The sequence below is a fragment of the Vipera ursinii genome, assembly GCF_947247035.1.
Source record: "Vipera ursinii genome assembly, chromosome: 1".
Classification (NCBI taxonomy): Eukaryota; Metazoa; Chordata; class Lepidosauria; order Squamata; family Viperidae; genus Vipera; species Vipera ursinii.
In genome coordinates this window covers 351,424,473-351,445,510 of record NC_139512.1, presented here as the reverse complement: position 1 = coordinate 351,445,510, position 21,038 = coordinate 351,424,473, and the positions used below count along the sequence as shown (strand labels likewise).

At 42.5% G+C, this 21,038-nt stretch overlaps 1 protein-coding gene across 1 annotated transcript in view; it reads left to right on the top strand.

Annotated features, from left to right (window-relative positions):
- The window catches only part of AATF (apoptosis antagonizing transcription factor), a gene marked incomplete at its 5' end in the record, with an annotated part of 115,867 nt that overhangs the window by 72,121 nt on the left and 22,708 nt on the right, over positions 1-21,038 (top strand). The window contains 3 exons of the mRNA XM_083379743.1: positions 11,775-11,842; positions 17,374-17,454; positions 19,054-19,125. Of these exons, the coding sequence (XP_083235869.1) occupies positions 11,775-11,842; positions 17,374-17,454; positions 19,054-19,125 (221 nt within the window). The remainder of the gene's footprint in view (positions 1-11,774; positions 11,843-17,373; positions 17,455-19,053; positions 19,126-21,038) is intronic.

The window sequence follows — 21,038 nt, the reverse complement described above, 5'->3', positions numbered from 1 at the left end:
TAAGGCAGAACTAGAACTCACCTTCTCCTGGTGATTGGCCCAAGTTTGTAAGCCGCCCTGAGTCTTCGGAGAAGGGCGGGATATAAATGGAATTAAAAATAATAATAATAATAAAAAAAAGTCATCCAGCTGGACTAAATCCATCAATGGATTAGGGTCAATTTTTAAGGGCCTTATTTCATTTTGGTTCAGAGTTGGGTTGGTTTTTTTTTTGCAAATTTAGTTTTTTATATAATAGTAATAAAAAGTCGGAAGGCACCTTGGAGGTCGTCTAGTCCAACCCCTGTTCAGGCAGGAAACACTATACCATTTCAGACAAATGCCAGTGCAATCTCTTCTTAAAAATTTGCAGCGTTGGAGCATTCACAGCTTCTGGAGGCAGGTTGTTCCACTGGTTAATTGTTCTCACTGTCAGGAAGTTTCTCCTTAGTTCCAGGTTGCTTCTCTCCTTGATGAGTTTCCATCCGTTGCTTCTTGTCCTGCCTTTGGGCGCTTTGGAGAACAGCTTGACTCCCTCTTCTTTGTGGCAGCCCCTGAGATACTGGAAGATTGCTATCATGTCATCCCCTCATCCTTCTCTTCATTAAACTAGACATTCCCAATTCCAGCAACCATTCCTTATACGTTGAGATATGTTAATATCTCAACAATGATATGTTAAAGATAGTGGGAAATGGATAGGTCATCTCCGCCCGGTGTTCTAACTGTCAGGAAATCTCTCCTTAATTCTAGGTTGCTTCTCTCCTCGACTCGTTTCCATCCGTTGCTTCTTGTCTTGCCTTCAGGTGCTTTGGTGACCAAAACTGGATGCAGTATTCCATGTGTGGCCTTACCAAGGCATTGTAAAGTGGTATTAAAAATTCACGTGATCTTGATTCTGTCCCTCTGTTAATGCAGCCTAGCATTAACAGAGGGACAGAATCAAGATCACATGTCTATACGACCACAGTTGGGCCCAATGTTTATGTTGCTAAGTGAAACATTTGTTAAGTTTGCCCCATTTGCCCCAGTTGTTAAGTGAGTCGTTGCATTTGTTAACCATGTTAGTAAAAGGGTTGTTTGGTGAATCCGGATTCCCCATTAGCTTTGCTCGTCAGAAGGTCGCAAAAGAGGATCACGTGACCCCAAGTCATTTTTTCCCCCCACTGCTGTTGTAACTTTGAACTGTCACTAAGTGAACTGTTGAAAGTCAAGGACTACCTGTATTGTGCCTGTTAGGGATTTGGTTTATCCCTTTTTGCTTATTTCCCTGTAAAAATGGAGCCCCCCCCCCAATATCACATCCCAGGTTTCGGCTTTTATTTTATGCTCAGATGCCAAAAACTTTCTTGAAGGAGGACCAGAGAGAGTTGTTTTGGCTTGATACGAGATTCTTCCAACTACAGATTTTTTTTTCTCTGTGCTGAAGACCATCCAAAGACCAAACGGGACCTGGTTGAATCCTTAACTGATGTGTTTTTATTTACAGTGAAATTTCTGCCTGCCTCATACATAAAATATCATGTATGTAAATTGCAGCAGGTGGCAGTATCTAGCCAACCTTGGCTGGCTGGCCTCAATGATATAAACAGGTCAAGGCTGGAAATCCCAAATCTGGATGAGGATCAAAAGTAACATCCCATGGCAGATGTTATTGCCAGAAAACTATGTGTGGGCCCACTAGTTAAATCACAGCAGAAAATCAGCTCCACAGAAAGGTTAAAATTACTTGTATTGAGACTGGCTCTAATAAGAGAATCTCTGATGCTACTCATAAAAGGAGAATATTTGTAGGTTCAGGGTTGAAATGAGGAGGTCCTTGTTGCTCTCTGGGCTTGGTTGCTGTCTTGCAGACATTTCATTACCCAAACTAGGTAACATCATCAATGCTAGTGGGTGCTCCTTCCTAGAGATTCTCTGTTCATCTACCTTCTCTTTTAGATTTTTTTTTCTATCCCACCTTATACGTGACTTAAGATACTGAACATGCCTAATACTCCTCCCTCCTCTGATTTCCCCCCACACACACAACAACAGCCCTGTGAGGTGGGCTGGGCTGAGAGAGAGAGAGTAACTGGCCCAAAGTCACCCGAGCCTAAGACGGGACTAAATGCCACCCAACCATTTTTCATGGCTGTGGCGGAACTAGAACTCACGGTCTCCTGGTGATGGGCCCAAAGTCACTCAGACAACTTTCAGACCTAAGGCGGGACTAGAACTCGCCGTCTCCTAGTTTCTAGCCTAATGCCTTAACCCCTAGACCATGGGTAGGCAACCTTGGCTCGTTTATGACTCTTGGACTTCAACTCCCAGAATTCCTGAGCCGGTATGGCTCAGTATGGAAACCTCTCCATTTCTCCTCAGCATGGCTAGCTCAGGAATTCTGGGAGTTGAAGTCCACGAGTCATAAAAGAGCCAACGTTGCCTACCCCTCCCCTAGATTAAACTGACTTACTCTGCAGTATACAAATGGGTCTTTGAAGTCACCAGGAGCTGAATCCTGGTGTTTCAAGAGAGACTTGACCCTAACCTTTATGTTTGCATCTGATTAAACCTGATTTGATCACAACTTTGGAAGGTCCTCGGCTTTCATGTGTCTTTGGGCTTCTGAATTTTTTTGTTATCGTTTCAACCTTTGCTCAGTGAAGGAGAACCTGAAACACTCTGAAAGAACATCTTGAATCGTGAAAAAAAATCCTCCATTTCTATCTCCATTCATTTTTATCAACATAGCCTTAATAAAAAAAAAAAGTCTCAACGTTTTGAGTAAAACTCGTGTCAGTTTTTGTGGCCATGTCAGTATCAATTTCTGGACAGTCTGAAGAATTTATTTATTTATTTATTTAGAAATTTTATACAGCCGCTTATTCACTTCACAGTGACTCTAGGCGCCCTGCAAATATTAAAAACACAATATTGAGATTTTAAAAAACAAAACAAAACAATAACCGCCTCTGTCCCACCCATCCCCATCCCTGGTGACACAACAGTCAATTTTTTTTTACTACTGTTACTTTCTGGGCATTTTTGGTGGATTGAACCTTCAGTCTCAGGATCACCTTGTGGTCTCCCATTCAAGTACTAAAATGGTTCTGTTTGAGTTAGGTATTTCAGCTTGGTCTAAATTGGCAAGATATTGCCTCCTGACCACCACTGGCCCAGCATACATGTTCAAAAATCTATCTATGACTTGATGTCACCTTTCATTCAAGGGTAGAAAGACCAGGGTAGTTAAAATTGTCTACAGAGTGTTAAGAACGATAATGAGGAATCTCGATCATGCCTAGCCTCCCCTTAAGAACTTTTGTGTGACCAAAGATAGTGACCGGTTCCTGGAGGTAGGTGGCAACCATTTTTGTGGGGTTTTTTATTTATTTATTTGTTAGTTGATTTGGGTTTCTCTCCAGTCCTGACTTGAGGGCACGTGAGGAGTACGTAACGCCTCTTAAGTCTAAAAGCTGCAAATGTTCTGTATCTCCATATGAAATTTCTGATCTTCCATTTTCGAGGAGCGATGAACAAAACCCAGCCAGCCAGCGACTGCAAGCCAACATTAGTAAGAGACAGAGAGAGAATCTATCTCTGTATCTCCCCCACACCCCCGGCTCTCTTTCTGACAAGCCGGTTTACCTTAATTAAACTGGTGAGTGATTAATATGGACAGTTGATCTCATGACTCTCATTAGGCGGCGTTTAGGATTTTTGCACAAAATTGGCAACGCCTGCAGCCATTGCATAGGTTAATGGCAATGCAGGAATATTATCATCCGCGTGCATCTCCAGAATGGCTGAGTAGATGGTTAATAGCACGTTTTAAAGCTTAGTTTGGGGGGTCTCTCTTAATAGTCTATGAAGAAAACGGCACCTTGTCACCGCTTTGGGCAGTTAACAAGCAGCAACCGGGACTCATCAACAGCGGGAGGAGATTCCCTTCCCCGGGAGGTTGTTGTTGAGCGAGAAATAGATGTAATCCACCTCTAATCTCCCGCAGCGGGTGGGGGTGGGTGGGTGGGAGGCGGAATCAGCCTTCCCATTATCTCTCTAAAGTTAGAATTAAGAAAAAAAAACTCCGCTGGTTTGCGCCCTCCAACGTCCTGTAGTGACCAGCTACAGGTACTCCTGTAGACTTAACAACCCTGAAGACTTGATTTTGGCCTGGGGAATCCATAGTGCAAGGGGTCTTCAAACCTGGCCACTTTAAGACTTGTGGACTTCAAGTCCCAGAATTCCTCAGCCAGCCAGGGCTGGCTGAAGAATTCTGGGAGTTGAAGTCCACAAGTCTTAAAGTGGCCAAGTTTGAAGACCCCTTCTATAGTGGGATGAAGCCCATCAAGTGGCTTAATTTGACCGTGTTTTATTGCCAGGTGGGTGGGATGGTTATTTATTTTTTTTTTTTGTATCGGGTTTTTACTGCTTGTAAGCCACCCAGAGTCTCTGAGGGTGAGTAGGCGGCCATATCAATTATTCAAGTAAATAAGTTCATTTAGTGACCATTTGAAGTTACGACGACACTGGAAAAAAAGCGACTTATGACCATTTTTCATACTTAGAACCATTGCAGCCTCTCCTTGTTCACGTGATCAAATCTCAAGACGGTTCACATTTATGACGGTTGCCGTGCCCCTTTTGCAACATTCTGACCAGCAAATTTAATGGGGAAGCCAGATTCACTAAACAGCCGTGCTACTAACTTAACAACTGCAGCAATTCAGTTAATAACTCCGGCAAGAAAGGTTGTAAAATGAGGCCAAACTCAATCATTGTTTTGCTTAGCAACGGAAATTTTGGGCTGTATTGTGGTTGAACGTCAAGGACTGCCTGTAGCTAGATTGGGGTACCTTGGAGACATCTATGTGAATGACAAAAATTAAAATATTTTTTTATTTATTTTAAATAATTAAACTGAATTGATAAATTGTCCTGTGGGGAGTTAGTGAATAGAATAAAGCTGGAAGGGACCTTGGAGGTCTTCTAGTCCAGCCCCTTGCTCAAGCAGGAGATCCTATACCATCTCAGACAAGTGACTGTCTAGACCACGGGTCTGCAACCCACGGCTCCGGAGCCGCATGCGGCTCTTTCAGCCATGTCCTGCGGCTCCCAGTCCTCTGCCATGTGCAGTCCAAAAAAAAAAAAAAAGTGGGACTAAAAAAGTTCAACCAATCAATTCAAATATGCAGGGTAGGTGCATATCTCGCCTTGGCTCCACTCTTCAGTCAAACCCTGTTCTGCGCATGCACGCATGTATGCGCATGCGCACGCATTTTTTGCGGCTCCCAGTTTTTCCTTTTCTGAGGGAACCAGTTCCGAGTGGCACTTTCACTGTTTCAGGTTGCTGACCCCTGGTCTAGACTCTAGCCTCTTCTTAAAAATCTCCAGTGATGGAGCGCCCACGATTTCTGGAGGCAAGCTGTTCCACTGGTTAATTGCCCTCACTGTTAGGAAGTTTCTCCTTAATTCCAGGTTGCTTCTCTCCTTGATCAGTTTCCAACCGTTGTTTCTCGTCCTTCCCTCTGGTGCCTTGGAGAATAACATGACTCCCCTCTTCTTTCTGGCAGCCCCTCAAATACTAGAATACTGCTATCATATTGTGTTCATTTGCCCATTAGAAAACAGACAGACAAACACTCTGAATTTTAAAATAAAATAAATGCAAAATAGAAACAAAATAGAAAGTAAAATCATTTTTCACCAATTCTGTGAAATGGGAAGTGGAAAGAGGAGGGAATGACAGAAACATGAGGTAAAACAAAAATCAGAGTCATGGAAGAAATAAAAGTAGAATAAAGAGCTGGCCGTAGGGAGTTGGCCCATTCCAATCTTTGGAGGCAGGGCTGGTAGGCAGCTGCCCTTTCTTACTGCTCCCTACTACAGGTGCTGTCAGCTATACTGCTTCTGACATTGGAGGTTCCATCTCCTTATCATACCAAGCTGTCATTGGTTGCACCATCAGCTGTGGCTTGCAAGATTAGGCGACTGATTAAAATTTGCATTTTCCTCCTCATGATAGTGCACGTTGTTTTGTTTTTCATTTTTTTTTAAACAACTCTGTGCAGCTCTGGGCTACTGATGAGTTTATTTCTATACTGCTCAAAAAAAAATAAAGGGAACACAAGATAAGACATCCTACTATTAAATACAGTACATTGTGTTGTTTAAGTGTTCCCTTTATTTTTTTGAGCAGTATATATTAAGTTTACATGTCTAGGTATGTTTCTTTATTAAACCAATTTATATGCCCCCCCTCCAGGTGATTCCTTATTTCTTTACTTATTTACTCCTTGTTATTTTTACACCTTATTCCTAATTACTTTTATTCCATATTATTTTGGCACTTGTTTTTGCACCAGTGTGATATATCGTGATCGTGAAACAGGGATGCTATAAACAGCTGTAAAGGCAAGCGGGTTGCTGAGCGCCCATATCAATGTCACGGGAGCAGTGCAGCCATCAGAATTTAAGAATTAGGTCATAAGTACCTTTTGAGGGAGGGGTCCGTCACAATTAGGTGACCGGTTGTAAGTCAGGGACTGCCTTTTAGGCCGTTTTCTGGTTCTGATTAGGGAAGCTGAGTTTAGTCTTTTCTGTCTTCACTATACTAGTTTCCCCTTTATTAGTTCTTTGAATGCAACACGTGGAAAGAAAAATCGGTCTCTTCCCCACCCTATCCTACCCCATTCTGCCTGGGGAGGATGGATTACACGCCTGTCCACCTGGAGGAATTCTTTTTTTGCTAATATATATTTTGATGAATCTTGATAAACAAAATCCATGTCCTGTCGTTAAATTTTACCTAATTTTAATTTTAAATTACATATTTCCAGTTTAATCTTTAATAGCCGTAGTATTTAGCTTTCAGGTGACCCAAATTTCCTTTATCTCATTTCATGAAAATTATAATATCTAAAATACACCTATTAGTTACTTAACTATGTTCTTAAAATAGTTGGAAAATAGCAAAAATAAGGGATTAATCTGTTTTATATGGAAGATTGAGATGTACAAGGGGGAAAAAATGTAAACTCCCTATTAGAAAATAGGTTTGAATTATTGACTAGCCCAGAGAATATAATCGAGGTGGTGATGTATTAGGATGGGAAGTAGAAAATGCTTATGGAATAGAATTAAGAATACAGTTAAGTCACCTGGAGGAATTCTGAGTTTTGTCCCCACTTAACAATCCCATTCTTTCAGCTAGTTTTGGGGCACTTTTGGGAATAGAAACTTACTGAGTAAACCAAGCTGCAGGCTTGAAAGAAAAAAGTCAAATGGTGCCCATTTTGCAGGACCCTTGGGGGGGGGGAGAAGAAGACAATTGGATTTAGCAGTCACTTTTCCCAGACATTTTTTAAAAAAACATTTTTTTTTAATGCTATGAGTGTGATTTCCTTATGTTTGACACCGGGAGACTTTCTTTGTCATCCCTAATGGAGTACGTGTGGGCCTGGCTAGGTTTTTTTCTGTTTTGGCTAATAAATTCCCGTTGGAGTTGCTGAGCCTCATGAAATATTACAACTTCAGGGGGAGGACAGGGGATATTTGTTCTTCTTCCTGTTTTTTAGACGGCTGTGCTAGAATGAAAAAAAGAGGACTAGTTCTTTCAGTAAATTAGTTTATCATTTATCCTGTATTTCGAAGCCCTTGCTTGGCTCTGGAATCCATCTGGGGAGGGGGAAAAAGCTGGCTGGCTGGGAGGCTGTGAACCAAAAGGCAGAAAATCTAATTATATTTTTTTCAAAAATGGAATGCTACAAGATTGTTTGTCTGTGTGTATGTGTGCACGCACGCCTACGCGCAAGCAATCTTTTTTTTCCCCCTGTGGGTAACTTCCCTTCCCTTCCATGCTGGTAAATTTACTGTAATTTTATTTTATTGCAGGTGGTCCTCGACTTACCGACTGGTTGCTAAGTCACCATTTGATATTACAACAGACTCCCCAAAAGGGATTTACGACCCAGTTCTGAAGTTACGACATCCCCCCTCCAGGGTGACATAACTGCATTTTGGCGCTTGGCAACCCGCCGTATATGGCCATGTGCAAGCACCCCACAGTAACATGAGTGCGATTTATGACATTTTTCCCTGGGGGAAAACCGGCATTTACTTCTAGTTGCTGGGAGAAAAAAATGGCCCATAGCAACCAATGGATTTACTTAATGACTGCCACATTCATTTTATGACTGCCCTGTTGACTTAATGGCCGCTAAGAAGATCGTGAAATCAGGTCCAGTCACATGATAACTTGCTTTACACAAATGTGATGGCCTGCTTTACAACCGTCCAAACCTATGACCATAATTTCCAGGCTCAATTACAGTCACAACTCAAGGACTACCTGTACTATTATTAGTGTGCCCTGTTTAGGTTCAACAACAAACTCCCCAGAGCGTTAGTAAGATCGGCTTCTGCAACTTTTGCAGACCAGTTAAGATTCAAACTCGACGTTCCCAGCTCTATGAAGATCCTCAGGTCTACATGTCCCTAATGTCCTGATTTTGACTTTTTGCCTGCCACCCAGTGAAAACCAACTCCTTGTCGTGAATTGACAGGGTCATGAATTGTCACCATTCACTGTCATAAATGGACTTCATATAACATGTAGCCTAAACCAGGGTTTTTCAGATGGTAGAACCATAAGAATTTAATTTTAACTTTTTGCCTGCCACCCAGTGAAAACCAACTCCTTGTCATGAATTGACAGGGTCACGAATTGTCACAATTCACTGTCATAAATGGACTTCATATAACATGTAGCCTAAACCAGGGTTTTTCAGATGGTAGAACCATAAGAATTTAATGGAGCTTCCTGAGAGAGGAGAAGAAGGGAGGGAAGGAAGGAAGGAAGGAAGGAAAGGAAAGAAAGAACAAACAAAAGGAAAGAAAGGGAATGAACGAGAGAAAAGGAAAGAAAAGTAATGAAAGAAAAGAAAGAAAAAATAAAAATGACTTCAAACGCAGCCAATTTTCCCTCTTGATCAGGGCTCGAAATTTATTTATTTATTTATTTATTTATTTATTTATTTATTTATTTATTTATTTATTTATTTATTTATTTATTGTTTATTTATTTATTTATTTATTTGAATCGACTGGTTCCACAGTCTAAGAAGCAATGGCCAAAAAGATAAGAATACTTACTTTGTCAAAGGAAAAAAAAAAAACCTCACACACATTGGGTTGTTTTTTTGTGTGTGGGGGGGGGGAAGTAGGGGGAAAAAAATCCTGTCTTTAAAGACTAACACATTTATTAAAAGTCTTAACAGATCATCACTTTCTGCAAGAAGATAAAAATTCCTTGTCTAGCAAGCTCGCTTTAACCCCCTCCCCCCCCCGAAGGAAATACTTGGCGACATTTTGCTCTAAAACAATTCGCTAAAATGATGAAATCGGGGCAGCAGAATAGGAAGAAACACCTCCAAAGGTTATTTTATTTATTTATTTATTTATTTTGAAAAAAAAATAATCAGGAATTCCTCCTCCATGCCTTACAGCATCGGCTGCCAACTACACCGTGCTTTTCAGCCCAGCCCTCCAGGGCAGCTGTTTACAGCGCTCAGCTATCTTTACATCGGTTCGCTGTGTTACCCATCTCCGTATAGGTGGATTTGGATCTTGTATTTAGCTGCCAGGAGTGACTGTGATGAAGTGGAGGAGATAAACTGATAAATTGCGTGCCAGGACGATGTGGGAGAATCAATCAGAGAAACCGCGTGGAGGGAGCAAGCTGGTTGGGCTTCCTTGGTTTCTCTCCCTAGCCTTGGGAACAAAACACTTGTAAGAAGCCGGAATATTATTGCCACAATCGTAATAATTCGGTGGGGAGAGTGAGTAAAATAAACTGAAGAACCGTCATGGGATGCTTTTTAAATGGCTGGTTATATTTATTTTTCTTTCAAGGGAAGAATATAGAGAGTTAGCTCTTCAGGAGGAAGGGTTTTATAGCTTTGCTTTTATTAACGTATAATATTTGAAGCCTTTGAACTATGGTGCTGGAGAAGACTCCTGCGAGTCCCTTGGACTGCAAGGCGATCAAACCGGTCAGTCCTAGAGGAGATCAACCCTGACTGCTCTTTAGAAGGCCAGATCCTGAAGCTAAAACTCAAATACTTTGGCCACCTAATGAGAAGGAAGGACTCACTGGAGAAGAGCCTAATGCTGGGAAAGGTGGAGGGCAATAGAAGAAGGGGATGACAGAGAATGAGGTGGCTGGATGGAGTCACTGAAGCAGTAGGCGTGAGCTTAAATGGACTCCAGAAGATGGTAGAGGACAGGAAGGCCTGGAGGAACGTTGTCCATGGGGTCGCGATGGGTCGGACACGACTTCGCAACTAACAACAACAACAACAATTTGTTCAGTAAACACTAAATGTTAGAGATGCCAGACTAGAGTTTCTCAACTTTAGCAACTTTCAGATGTATGAACTTCAACTCCCAGAATTCCTCAGCTAGCCGTACTAGATAGGGAATTCTGGAAGTTGAAGTCTGCGCTGGCTGAGGAAGCCATGTTGGCACGCTGACTGAGGAATTCTGGGAGTTGAAGTCCATGAGTCATAAAAGGGACGAGTTTGAAGACCCCTGGACTAGGGAGTCCATGCTGGCTGGGGAATTCTGGGAATTGGAGTCCGTGCATCTTAAGGTTACCAAGGTTGAGAAACTTCACCAGACTTTACCAAGATTTAAGTTTCACTTATCGAACAGGGGGCAAAGCTATGTCTTCCCTCTTGGCCTTGCCCCATATCATCGTATCATAAGTTTTTATTTTTATTTATTTATCAAATTTTAAATAGGTTCCTGGGGAATAATCAATAAAGCTATCTATATAGAAGAACACAGCACAGAGGCATAGATAAAATGATTAATTCTTGAATGGGTAGGAAACGAGTCAACTATTTTAAAAAAATAATTGGACTGGGTAGATTTTTTTCAGTATTTTTTTACATTATTCAAGAACACTGTGCCCATCACTGGGATAGCAGGTCATTTACAGAGGAAATGTTATAGATAGTCCTTGACTTACGACTATAACTGAGCCCAAAATTTCCACTGCTAAGCGAGACAGTTAAGTGAGTTTTGCCGCATTTTACGATGTTTCTTACCACCGTTGTTGAATGAATCCTGCAGTTGTTAAGTTAGTAACCCAGTTATAAAAGTGACTCTGGCTTCCCCCATTGACTTTGCTTGTCAGAGGGTCGCCAATGGGGATCACACGGCCCCAGGAAACCGCCACCGTCATGAATATGAGTCAGTTGCCAAGTGGCTGAATTTGGATCATGTGACCGTGGGGATGCTGCAATGGCCGTGTGAAAAACGGTCCTAAGTCATTTTTGTCAGTGCCTTTGTAACTTTGAACGGTCACTAGGTGGACTGTTTTAAGTTGAGGATTACTTGCACATAGCCTACAGCAGGGGTCTTCAAACTTGCCAACTTTAAGACTTGTGGACTTCAACTCCCAGAGTTAAAAGGGCCACATGTCATAAAAGGGCCACGTTTGAAGACCCCTGCCTTAATTTAACTAGGTCAGAGGGTAACAATACAGATTAAGAGTCAAGAAACGGAAGACAAGCAAATTGCTTTTCTAAAACAAGAAGTTATAATTCAGGATAATTCTCTCTAGGACGTGTAGAACTGAAGGAAAAGTCCGGAGAACCTTTCTTGGAAAGCGTGGCTCCTAGCTTCAGAAGGCGTGATGCAAATCTAGGAAAGATTACCTTGATCCTTACCTGCACATTCAAACAACCCTTCCAGCTTGGCCTTGGTCTGCTGTTTCTCAATGCCATTTCCCTTTTTCTTGCTTCTAGCTGCTCCGCGAACTTATTGAACGCAAAACCAGTTCCTTGGATCCAAACGACCAAGTTGCAATGGGCAGGTAAGAGCATCGACATGGTAGGCCTTTCTCAAAAGATAGAGCAGGGGTGTCAAACTGCCGGCCCGCAGGCCGGATGCATCGTGCCGAAACCGCGCCCACCCCATTGCCGGCAATGGGGGGAGAAGCGACACGTCGCAACACCTCAGGTGACGTTGCGAATTTGACACCCCTGAGATAGAGGCTCTACAGCTGGTGGCTCATCTTCATCTCTCTCTCTCTCTCTCTCTCTCTCTCTCTCTCTCTCTCTCTCTCTCTCTCTCTCTCTCTCTCTCTCTCAATAAATTTTACGCATTTCAAAAAAAACCCTACAGAAATAAAAATGCAAAGATTATGAACAAGACAAAAAGAAAATAATTAAAAACGTGCACAACATGTATCAAGCCAATGTTAAACATACCTTGTCCATCCTGGTTGAATGTTGACTAATATGTCTCAGATAAATCTAGTAAATTCTCCCTCACCCAGACCCTTTTTTGTGTGTGGAGGGTCTGCTTTTAAAAACAGTGTGGTCTAGTGGTTAAGGCACTAGGCTAGAAAACCAGGAAAGTGAGCTCAAATCCCACATTAAGCATGAGAGGTGGCTGGGTGACTTTAGGCCTTAACCACCTTTAGGCCTTAACCACCAAGAGCCTGCAGGTTTTAGTCCCAAACGGGTGACTTTGGGCCTAATCACCAGGCGATGGTGAGTTCTAGTTGGGTGACTTTGAGCCAGTCAGTCTCTTTCCACCCAACTCGCCTCACAGGCTGGTCATTGTAGGGAAAACAGAAGGAGGAAGGAATATTATGTATATTGGCTCCCTTGATTTATTCATAAAAATAATAAAGGCAGGGTAAAAAAAAAACCAACTAAAATAAATAAGAATAAAGCCTCATTCTGCTCCCACCCCCGTGAATCATACTTCTCTCTTAGTAATTTGCTTGTCTCTATGTTTTATGTTGCTGCTATTTATTATACTAACTTGCCTTTGATATTAATTATGAGCCCCCGTCAGAACCTATGTGGGAAGGAGACAGAGATGGATGCATAGAGCGGGAACGAGCCCAGGACCACGCAGCCTTTTTTAAACGGGTGGCAGCAGATGATAATCCAGAGCTCGCAATTTGGAGGACAAAACTTTTCCTCTTTTCAACGCAAGTGAAACAGTGCAGAGCTCAAGATGGTACAGGAAGCCCTCGACTTAACGACCACAATTGAGCCCAAAGTTTCCGTTAAGTGAAACATTTGTTAAGTGAGTTTTGCCCCATTTTACGACTTTTCTTGCCACAGTTGTTAAGTGATTATTCACTGCAGTTGATAAGTTGTTAACCTGGTTGTTAAACGAACCAGGCTCCCCTCATTAACTTTGCTTGTCGGAAGGCTGCCAAAGGTGATCACGTGACCTTGGGACACAGCAACGGTCATAAATATGAAACCAGTTGCCGAGCAGCTGAATTTTGGTCATGGGGATATGAAAGTCAAATTTTTCAATGCCGTTGTAACTTTGAACAGTCACTAAATCAACTGTTGTAAGTCAAGGACTACCAGTATTTGATTGGAGCCAAAGAAGCTTGTTGGGGCTGATTCACCATGGATCCCTATAGCTGGTCATCCATACCACACATGTTATCAGCCCCAAACCCTATCACTTCTAAACAGTCCCTGCAGTTTATTGAGAACAAAGAATACAAGCCAGCCGGTCCATCTTTCAGACCTAATATGTCTACACCAGAGGTCCCCAACCTTTTGGGCACCAGGGACCGGTTCCATGGAGAGAGGTTTTTCTGCGGACCGGAGGTGGCGTGATTATGTGTGCTACCTGCATCCTGCAGATAGGGCTTTGTTTGTTTGTGGGGACTGGTAGCTGGCATGCCGTGGCCTGGTACTGTTCCACGGACCATGGGTTGGGGACCCCTGGTCTACACAGACTGATTCATGAAGCGGATCTATTCCTATTCAAATTAAGGAAGCTGCACTTAGATTGAAAAAGACTTTTATTTCAGCCAGACATCCTGCCAACACATTGAGCTTCTGAGTTGTTACAGTCCAGAGAAGGGTTAGTACAACGAATGATCACATTTTTGAATGTACTTATTTATTCATTTACATGAAAGGATCAAACGGTCGATCAGAAAGCACAAAAAAATAGGGAAATGATATAAATACAGGTAGTCCTCGGTTAACGAAAGCAATTGGGTTTGGAGTTTCTGTCGTTAAGTGACACAGTTGTAAAGCACAGTGTTATGTGACTGCACAGTTTAGCAACACTGCTTCCAGTTGTGGTCATTAAAGGAATCCCGTAAACATGATCCCCATTTGCAACCTCCTGCTGGTTTCCCCAGTGACTGCTTGTCAGAAGCTGGCAGTGAAGTCCATGAGGCTTCCACATATCCATGAGGCACTGCAACATTGTAAATGTGAACTGGACACCATATTGCCAGTTACAATAACGTGACAACAGGGACACTGCAACAACCAGAATTTCAAGGATTGGTCCTAAAAACCACTCGTTCAGCACTTGTAAGTTAAAATGATCACCCAGTAAGTATTCATTGAGCGAGGACTACCAGTATGTCATAATCCACTTAGTTAAATGCAGAATCCCAAACTTTAAATTGGAAAGTAAGGATCATACTAACCTGATGAAGTCGATATCTCCTGCACTGCTACAAGGCAAATATTTCACTATACTCCTTGTATTTTATTGGCGTGTCTTAAAAAAAAGTTCAGTGTAAAACCTATCTTATTCTTCTTGGAAATTTCTGAAGACTAGGTGCTATGTAAAATTCATAAGCATCTCTGTAATAATTGCAATGAAGGACCCAAGCTGGGTCCTTTTATGACTCGTGGACTTCAACTCCCAGAATTCCTGAGTCAGCATGGCTCAAGCATGGCAACCTCTCCCTTTCTCCTCAGCATGGCTAGCTCAGGAATTCTGGGAGTTGAAGTCCACAAGTCATAAAAGAGCCGACGTTGCCTACCCCTGCACATGGGCATAGATGCTTAAAATGCAGTTTTAGAGATAGTCAGTCCCCGACTTACGATTACAAATGAGACCAAAATTTCCATTGCTAATAAGGAAGGCAGTTGTTCAGTGAGTTTTGCCCCATTTTGCAACTTTTGTCACAATTGTTAGGCAAATCACTGCAACTGTTAAGTGACTCATGCTGTCATTAAGCGAATCTGGCTTCCCCATTGACTTTGCTTGTCCAACGTTGGCTGGGAAGGTTACAAATGGTGACCACATGATCCCGGGACAGTGCAACTATCACAAATACGTGCCAATTGCCAAATAGCTGGATTTTGATCACCTGACGCTGGGGATGCTGCAAAGTGGTTGTAAGAGTGAAAAAACGATCACAAGTCACTTTTTTCAGTGCTGTTGTAACTTCAATCATTTAAATGAATGGTTGTAAGTAAAAAAAAACTACCTGTGTTATGTTTGCCAACTTAGGATAAAATGTCTACGGCTGGCATGATTTCCCCCCCCCCCTAAACTAGGGCAGGTTAACACCTCATATAGTTTGCCCATTTATATGTATTTCTAATGTTGAGCGTCCTGAAAATTTTTGAACAATAGTGTCATATCATTTGTTCAGAGCTCAGTTTTTTGGCCACCCTGCAAATCTCCTTTTTTTTTCTGGTACATCACTTTGACATTTGGGTCAAGGAGAAAAAAAATTGGACAGAGGTTTTAAAAAGTTTCTCTCACCTTTAGTTCAAGCTGAAGAGGGCTTGGGTAAAACCATGAAGAAGGAGGAATTGTAATTACAAACATTTTTATTTTAAGACCCAAAATGGCACTGCTTTCATCTGATTTACTTGTTGGGGAGCCCTGGATCCGGGAGGCAAATCTCAAAATCCAATTACCACAATCTTAATATAATCTTAATTGCTGTAATCTATTTTATGGTAAAGTCAGATAAATGTGCAGTGTAATAACTGCTTAAGTGCAGGGGTGTTTTGGTCTCCGTCCCATTAAATTATAGCAGAGTGAGGTTACCAGAGACATTAGAGCCAAACCACCAAATATATTGGACACCCAGCACCCGAAGCTCAGGCAATATTTTAAGAAGAATGAAACCATTTTGCCAGCGCACCTGGGCTTTTTCCAAATGCATCCACTGGTTTTTCAGCAGTGAGTTGCTGTTTCAGCCCTTTGAATCTCTCTCTCTTTTTTTTTAATTTCATTTTGTGTTTCCTTTAACACACTTCCAATGCATTAGCCAGCAGCTGTAATTAAATAAATATCCTTAATTAAACAAAAGTTTTTAAAAAAGTATATGTATGTTGTCTTTTTTCTCCTTCATTTAGAATTGGGAAAATGCAGCATTTGCCCCTTAGCACTGCATTTCTTTTTCATTTCTAATTTTTAAAAGAACTTTTACAGTTAGTCCTCGACTTACAACAGCACTGGGAAAAGAAACTTATGGCCATTTTTCACACTTACAACCATTGTGGTATCCCTGATTAAAATCCAGACTCCTGGCAACTGATTCATATTTATGACGGTTGCAGTCTTCCAGGGTCACGTGATCCCCTTTTGCGACCTTCTGACAAAGTCAATGGGGAAGCCAGATTGACTTAACTGTGTCACTAACTTAAGATCTGCCGTGATTCACTTAACTGTGGGAAGAAAGGTCGTGAAACTCACTTAACAATTGTCTTGTGTGGCAACAGAAATCTTACGCTCAATTGTGGTCGTAAGTCGAGGACTACCTGTGATTGTGGGCAAGCCATCTGAGGTTGGTGCTGCAGGTGCTGAATTTCAACAGCTCCAATCTTGAAGCCACAACGTTAGGGTCCTGAGAAGGGAACAACACAGATAGTCCTCAACGTGCGGCCATAATGGAGCCTGCCCATTATGGTTGTAAGTCATGACGGCTGTAAAGAGAGTCACCTATGTGACTGACCCAATTTTACAACCTTTTTTGCAGCAGGTTAATGAAATAATAAAGTGAACCCATTGTTCGCTGTCAGCCCTTTCACTGAAAACCAGAAATAAAACGCCAGTTTTTAACAAAAACCATCATAAAATATAGTCATGTGGCCATGGGGTGCTGCAAACAGCCATAAACACAAGTCAGTTGCCAAGCACCGAACATGCGGTCACATGGCGGGGGGCGGGAAGTGACTGTCAGAACTTTGGAACTGGATTGTAAGTATCCCCAGGGAGATGTGTCATAACTTTGAATAGTTGCTAGGCAACCAGTCATAAATCAAAGATTACCTGTGCCAGGGGTAGGCAACCTTTTATGACTCTTTTATGACTCGTGGACTTCAACTCCCAGAATTCCTGAGCCAGCATGGCTCAGCATGGAAACCTCTCCCTTTCTCCTCAGCATAGCTGGCTCAAGAATTCTGGGAGTTGAAGTCCACGAGTCATAAAAAGAGTCAAGGTTGCCTACCCCTGACCTGTACTATAAAGGCATCTCAGAAGATGGAGACAGGAGCTGATGGGGCTTTTTGGAGGGGGGGATTACAATTGTTGATTCCATCGTTTTTGAGAAGGAGATAGTAGCCCTTTCCATACTGTCATTTCTTATTTCTGTAGGCAGTGGCTGGCTATCCAGAAGTTGAGGAGTAAAATTCGGAAGAAAGTAGACACCAAGGCCAGTAAAGGAAGGAAAATCCGGTGAGTAGAAAAAGACACGTGGTTTTGTGTCCTCTTTAACTTCTGGATTACAGTCACCTCCTTTTATGAAAAAAGCTAAAGGCAGTCCTGTTACAAACAATTCTGTTTAGTTCTTTCTGTGGTTTTTTTCTGTCAGTGTTAAAAATAGATTAGGGCTCTCCAAACTTGGCAGCTTTAAGATTTCTGGACTTCAACTCCCAGAATTCTTCAGCCAGCCATGTTGGCTGGGATTTCTGGCAGTTGAGGTCCACAAATTGCCAAATTTGGAGTCCCCTGAAAGAGGTGATGAAATATTTCAATCTACATTGTTTTTGTTGGGGTTCTCCATGCTTGGGGAGATTAGCACCAAGATGCAGGTCAGGGTTTCTGTAGACATTTTACCTTGTATTTCAGCAAATCGAGCTCAGCACAGCCATCCACATTATTAATGTTTGTGGGATACCTCATTCCAAACCACCAGTCAAAATCTTTCCAAGAAAACATCCAACCAACTGTGCAGAATTTGACTGCCACAAGGCAGCCTCCATTTCTGGACCATTGTGTGGGTACTGATCTTATTGAGCCTGGTGTACCACAATAATATATATAAAGAACCTTTCATTAGCCAACTAGGTAGCATCACCAATGTTTAAAGGGAGTGGAGTTTGAAAATTGAAGTTGTTGTAGGTAAGTAGGTAGGTAACTGATGATGTTACCTAGTTGGCTCATGAAATGCCTGAAAGAAAACAGCCAAGCTGAAAGAGCATCAAGGATCCCAGAGTCGTTATTGTCCTTCTCTTCTTCCTCCACCTTTCCACAAAACCTCACTCCAGTGGTGGGATTCAGCCGGTTCGCGCCGGTTCGGTAAAACCGATAGCTAAATTTTGTGGAGTTCGGAGAACCGGCTGAACCCGTGCTGCTTCTGGAAGCCCGTTCTAGGCCTCGGAGGCCTGGAGGTGGTCTCCCAGGCCTAGAAGGGCCCACCAGAAATGTGTGGATGTCACTTCCGGAAGTCCATTCTAGGCCTCGGAGGCTCAGGCCTGCATCCACACAGGGAACTGGATGTTCAGGTATTTGAATCCCACCACTGCCCTACTCCCTTCTACCGGTAGCCCTGATGATGTTACCTAGTTGGGTCATGAAACATCTGCAAGAAAAGCAACCAAGCTGAGAGAGCACCAAGGATCTCAGAGTTGTTGTCACCATTGTCCTCCTCCTTTCCACAAACTCGACTCCATTCTTGACTTGATGATGTTACCTAGTTGGGTCATGAAACGTCTGCTAGAAAAAACAACCAAGCTGAGCGAGCTTCAAGGATCCCAGAGTTGTTGTTGTTGTTGTTGTCGTCCTCCTCCTCCTCCTCTCTGCAAACCCACCCCCTTCTAGCCCTGATGATCTTACCTAGTTGGCTCACAAAACATCTTTAAGGAAACAGCCACGCTCAAAAAGCACCCAGCGCCCCACCGTTCAACTCAGAGCTACAAACGTTCTTTTCCACGAAGCCCTAGCTAAAGTCCCGTTTTCCTGGGATGGGCAAAGCTTTTCAATCCTTCCTTAATGCCTTCTCTTTTCCTTTCCCTCCTCTCATCCCCTCCCTTCCCCCCCCCCCCGGCCTTCCAGGTATCATGTCCACAGCAAGCTGGCCAGCTTCATGGCACCCATTGACCACTGCACAATGAATGATGATGCCAGGTTAGTAAGCAGTTAATTACGCTTCTGGAAGGGCTTTGTGACAGCTTGATATTGACCTGTTCTTCAGCCTGTCACCGTCTCGGGTTCTTTTGTATCAGCCAGCCATTTGTCACAGGCCATGCCGCCCCTTTATCCAGGCCCAGCCAGCTGCGTGTGCGCTTCCCACACTCTCGCACACCCTGCCAAATTGCACACCGTGCTTTTCCACAGTTCAGCCCAGCCTGTGCCCTTGATATTTGCCGCTTCGGTGCTTCAGGGAGAGCTGAGTTTGTGGCGTGTGCTTTTAATTTCCATTTTTTTAAAAAAACAAAAACCCGGGGGGGGGGGGGAGAGGGAAGGATTGCGGTGTGTATAGCGCCTTTGGTGACATCTTAAGGAAGAGATTTACAGGGATGTAAGTGCGGGCTCGCAAAACGCACGCCCCAATTATTTCCATTTAAAGTTGCCACCAAATTCTTCCTTTCTTTTGCCGTAACACATGTGCTTGTGGTGATCCCTCTGGAATTAGATTATTTTGGATTTTGTGGTGGTGTTTTGTTTTGTTTTGTTTTGTTTTTTTTGAAATGACAGGATATTGTTGCAAGTTCAAGATAAACATACGTGAGTCTTGTGGGCTTAGTCCGTTTCCGTTTAATCAAAGGCATAAAATGGATTCTGGTCCATGAAAGCTCATGGCATGGTGAATTTATTAGGTTTTTAAGGTGCCTTAAGACACTTTGCGAAAGATCAGACAATTTATTGGTTTAAGAGCGCTCTCTCTCTCTCTCTCTCTCTCTCTCTCTCTCTCTCCCTCCCTCCCTCCCTCCCTCTCCTCTCCTCTCCTCTCCTCTCCTCTCCTCTCCTCTCCTCTCCTCCTCTCTTCATTCCTCCTTTTTTGGTGAACTATCAAATAATAGAACCAGATCTTCATGAACTCTTCATTAACTACACTTTATTGCTCTAACCAACCCAGGAAACTCTGTTTAATGGTGTTTGAAACAAACCACTGTTTTCAGCAACTCCTGTGGCTCAGGTGTCATTTGAATACGGCTTTTGTATTTTCAGCAGACTAACACAGCTGCTCGCTGAGAGCTTTTAAGTTAAAAATAGAAGTCAGCAATGCTAAATAATGCTGGTTGCTAAACATGTGCCGATTTTTGCTTCATGATACAATGGTGAGATGTATAGTCAGTACTGTTGGTGTCTACAATTCATGTGAAGACAACTGTCCAATTTAAAAGTCTAGCTTATACCTTCTCATTCCCATATCTTTGCATACCTCTGTGTGTGTGTGTGTGTGTGTGTGTGTGTGTGTTGTAATGCAAAGCTCATATATGCATGAAGGAGGGAACAGTAATAATAATAACACAGCTTTCTTTAGCGGCAGTGGAAGGTAATTTCATTGTTTGCAAGTGTGAATTACTAGATTGAAAATGCAAATACACATTTCACAGTGGTGTGATCATGCACTCAGCCTTTTGCTCCACTACTTTGAAGGCTTCACCCCAAAACAAATAAAAGTCTTGTACAGCGGGGAGCGCTGCATGTTTATAGTGTGAAAAAAAATCAGAAAAACAGGGTTGTGCTTACTGCCTATAAAATAAATTAATTGTACGGAGATGGCTGACAACACCAAATTCCAACTAAAGAAGGAAAACTAGATAAATCTTCAGATGTAGGAGCTATCCATCTGGGACACGAGCCTTTTGTTGGAAAACAGTTACTCATGAATGGTTCTCCCTTGTCCAGATTTTAAACCAGAGATTGTCCCCAGAGGGTGTAAGGTGGGGAACCCCAAAAAAACTATGGGGTTAATGAACCATCTAAGCACAATATATATATTAGACTGTTGTCCAGGGAAAAACCACCAAGCCAAACCTTTATTGCTTAAAAGCGTTTTTCAGGTAGAGAACCATACTAAAAATAAAAAGCTC